Source organism: Fulmarus glacialis, unplaced genomic scaffold (genome assembly GCF_000690835.1).
Source record: "Fulmarus glacialis isolate BGI_N327 unplaced genomic scaffold, ASM69083v1 scaffold9043, whole genome shotgun sequence".
NCBI classification, from domain to species: Eukaryota; Metazoa; Chordata; class Aves; order Procellariiformes; family Procellariidae; genus Fulmarus; species Fulmarus glacialis.
In genome coordinates this window covers 310-1,970 of record NW_009202238.1, presented here as the reverse complement: position 1 = coordinate 1,970, position 1,661 = coordinate 310, and the positions used below count along the sequence as shown (strand labels likewise).

General features: G+C 53.6%; 1 protein-coding gene across 1 annotated transcript; it reads right to left on the bottom strand.

Annotated features, from left to right (window-relative positions):
* Positions 1 to 133: 133 nt before the first annotated feature.
* LOC104074170 (A-agglutinin anchorage subunit-like) lies at positions 134 to 1,275 on the bottom strand. Its single transcript, XM_009574208.1, has 4 exons — positions 956 to 1,275; positions 692 to 923; positions 596 to 657; positions 134 to 497 (listed from the first exon to the last, which is right to left on the bottom strand). The coding sequence occupies exons 1-4, from the start codon at positions 1,273 to 1,275 to the stop codon at positions 134 to 136; spliced, it is 978 nt and encodes a 325-aa protein (XP_009572503.1).
* Between the last annotated feature and the right edge of the window lie 386 nt (positions 1,276 to 1,661).

Below are 1,661 nucleotides of genomic sequence, written 5' to 3'. Positions count from 1 at the left end.
TGGCCCCCCCCACATGTCCCCCGTCCCCCCCCCAGGTGAAGGTGCTGAAGTGCATCGGGCCGGTGGAGCCAGAAGACGTGGTCCTGGGCCAGTACGTGGGCAACCCCGCCGGCCCCCCCGAGGCCCAGAAGGGCTACTTGGACGATCCCACCGTCCCCCCGGGCTCCACCACCGCCACCTTCGCCGCCGCCATCTTGCGCGTGGCCAACGAGCGGTGGGACGGTGAGTGCGGGGGGGTGATGACCACGATGGGGTTGATGATGATGACGTTGACGATGATGTTGGTGATGATAATGTTGATGATGACGTTAACGACAACAATAATGACGTTGATGATAATGACGTTGACGATGACATTGACGATGACGATATTGATGATGATGGTGACAATGGTGATGTTGACAATAATGACATTGATGATAACAACCTTGACAATGATGACATTGATGACGATGGCGTTGATGATGATGTTGATGATGATGACATTGACAACGACGCTGATGATGGTGATATTGATGATGTTGACGATGACGATGACAATGTTGATGATGACGATGTTGACGATGATGATGATGTTGATGATGATGATGTTGACGATGATGACGTTGATGATGATGATGATGTTGACAATGATGACGTTGATGATGATGATGATGATGTTGACGATAGTGATGTTGACGATGATGGTGACGATGACGTTGACAATGGTGATGATGACGATGTTGACGTTGATGATGATCATGTTGATGATGATGTTCACAATGACGTTGGTGATGACGATGTTGAGGATGTTGACATTAAGGATGATGACGTTGAGGATGATGTTGACGAGGACGTTGACGATGTTGATGTTGAGGATGTTGACGTTGACGATGATGATGTTGACGATGATGATGTTGACGATGACGATGTTGATGATGATGACATGATGTTGGATGACGTTGACGATGTTGACGCTGAGGATGATGACGTTGAGGATGATGTTGACGATGCTGATGTTGACGAGGACGTTGACGATGTTGACGTTGAGCACGATGATGTTGAGAATGATGTTGACGATGATGTTGACGATGACGATGTTGACGATGATGACGTTGACGAGGACGTTGACGCTGAGGATGATGACGTTGAGGACGACGTTGAGGATGCCGATGTTGACGCTGAGGCGGGCCCTGGCCTCGCCCCAGGCGTCCCCTTCGTGCTGCGCTGCGGGAAGGCGCTGAACGAGCGCAAGGCCGAGGTGCGGCTGCAGTTCCGGGAGGTGCCCGGGGACATCTTCGGCCGCCAGTGCAAGCGGAACGAGCTGGTGGTGCGCGTCCAGCCCGACGAGGCCGTCTACACCAAGATGATGACCAAGAAGCCCGGCATGTTCTTCAACCCCGAGGAGTCCGAGCTGGACCTCACCTACGGCAACCGCTACAAGGTCGGGCGCCCCAAAAACCGGCCGGGACACCCCAAAAGCGCCGCGAGGAGACCCCAGAAGCGGCACGGGGGGAGGCCAAAATGGCGGTGGAGACCCCAAAATGGCGGCGGAGACCCCAAAAATGGAGCGCGGAGGCCCAGAATAGCACCGGGAGAGCCCAGAATAGGTCACGGAGACCCCAAAATGTCACTTGGAGCCCCAAAAATGGCACATAGACACCCCAAAATGGCGGTGGAGA

Excerpts from the sequence above, each read along its gene's own strand:
- LOC104074170 (XM_009574208.1), bottom strand. The coding sequence starts at position 1,275 with ATGTCCCCGGGCACCTCCCGGAACTGCAGCCGCACCTCGGCCTTGCGC. Across the intron at positions 924-955 it reads TCAACGTCATCATCCTCAGC|CATCATCATCAACATCGTCA; the intron begins GTCAACATCGTC and ends CCAACATCATGT. Across the intron at positions 658-691 it reads TCACCATTGTCAACGTCATC|TCATCATCATCATCATCAAC; the intron begins GTCACCATCATC and ends CTATCGTCAACA.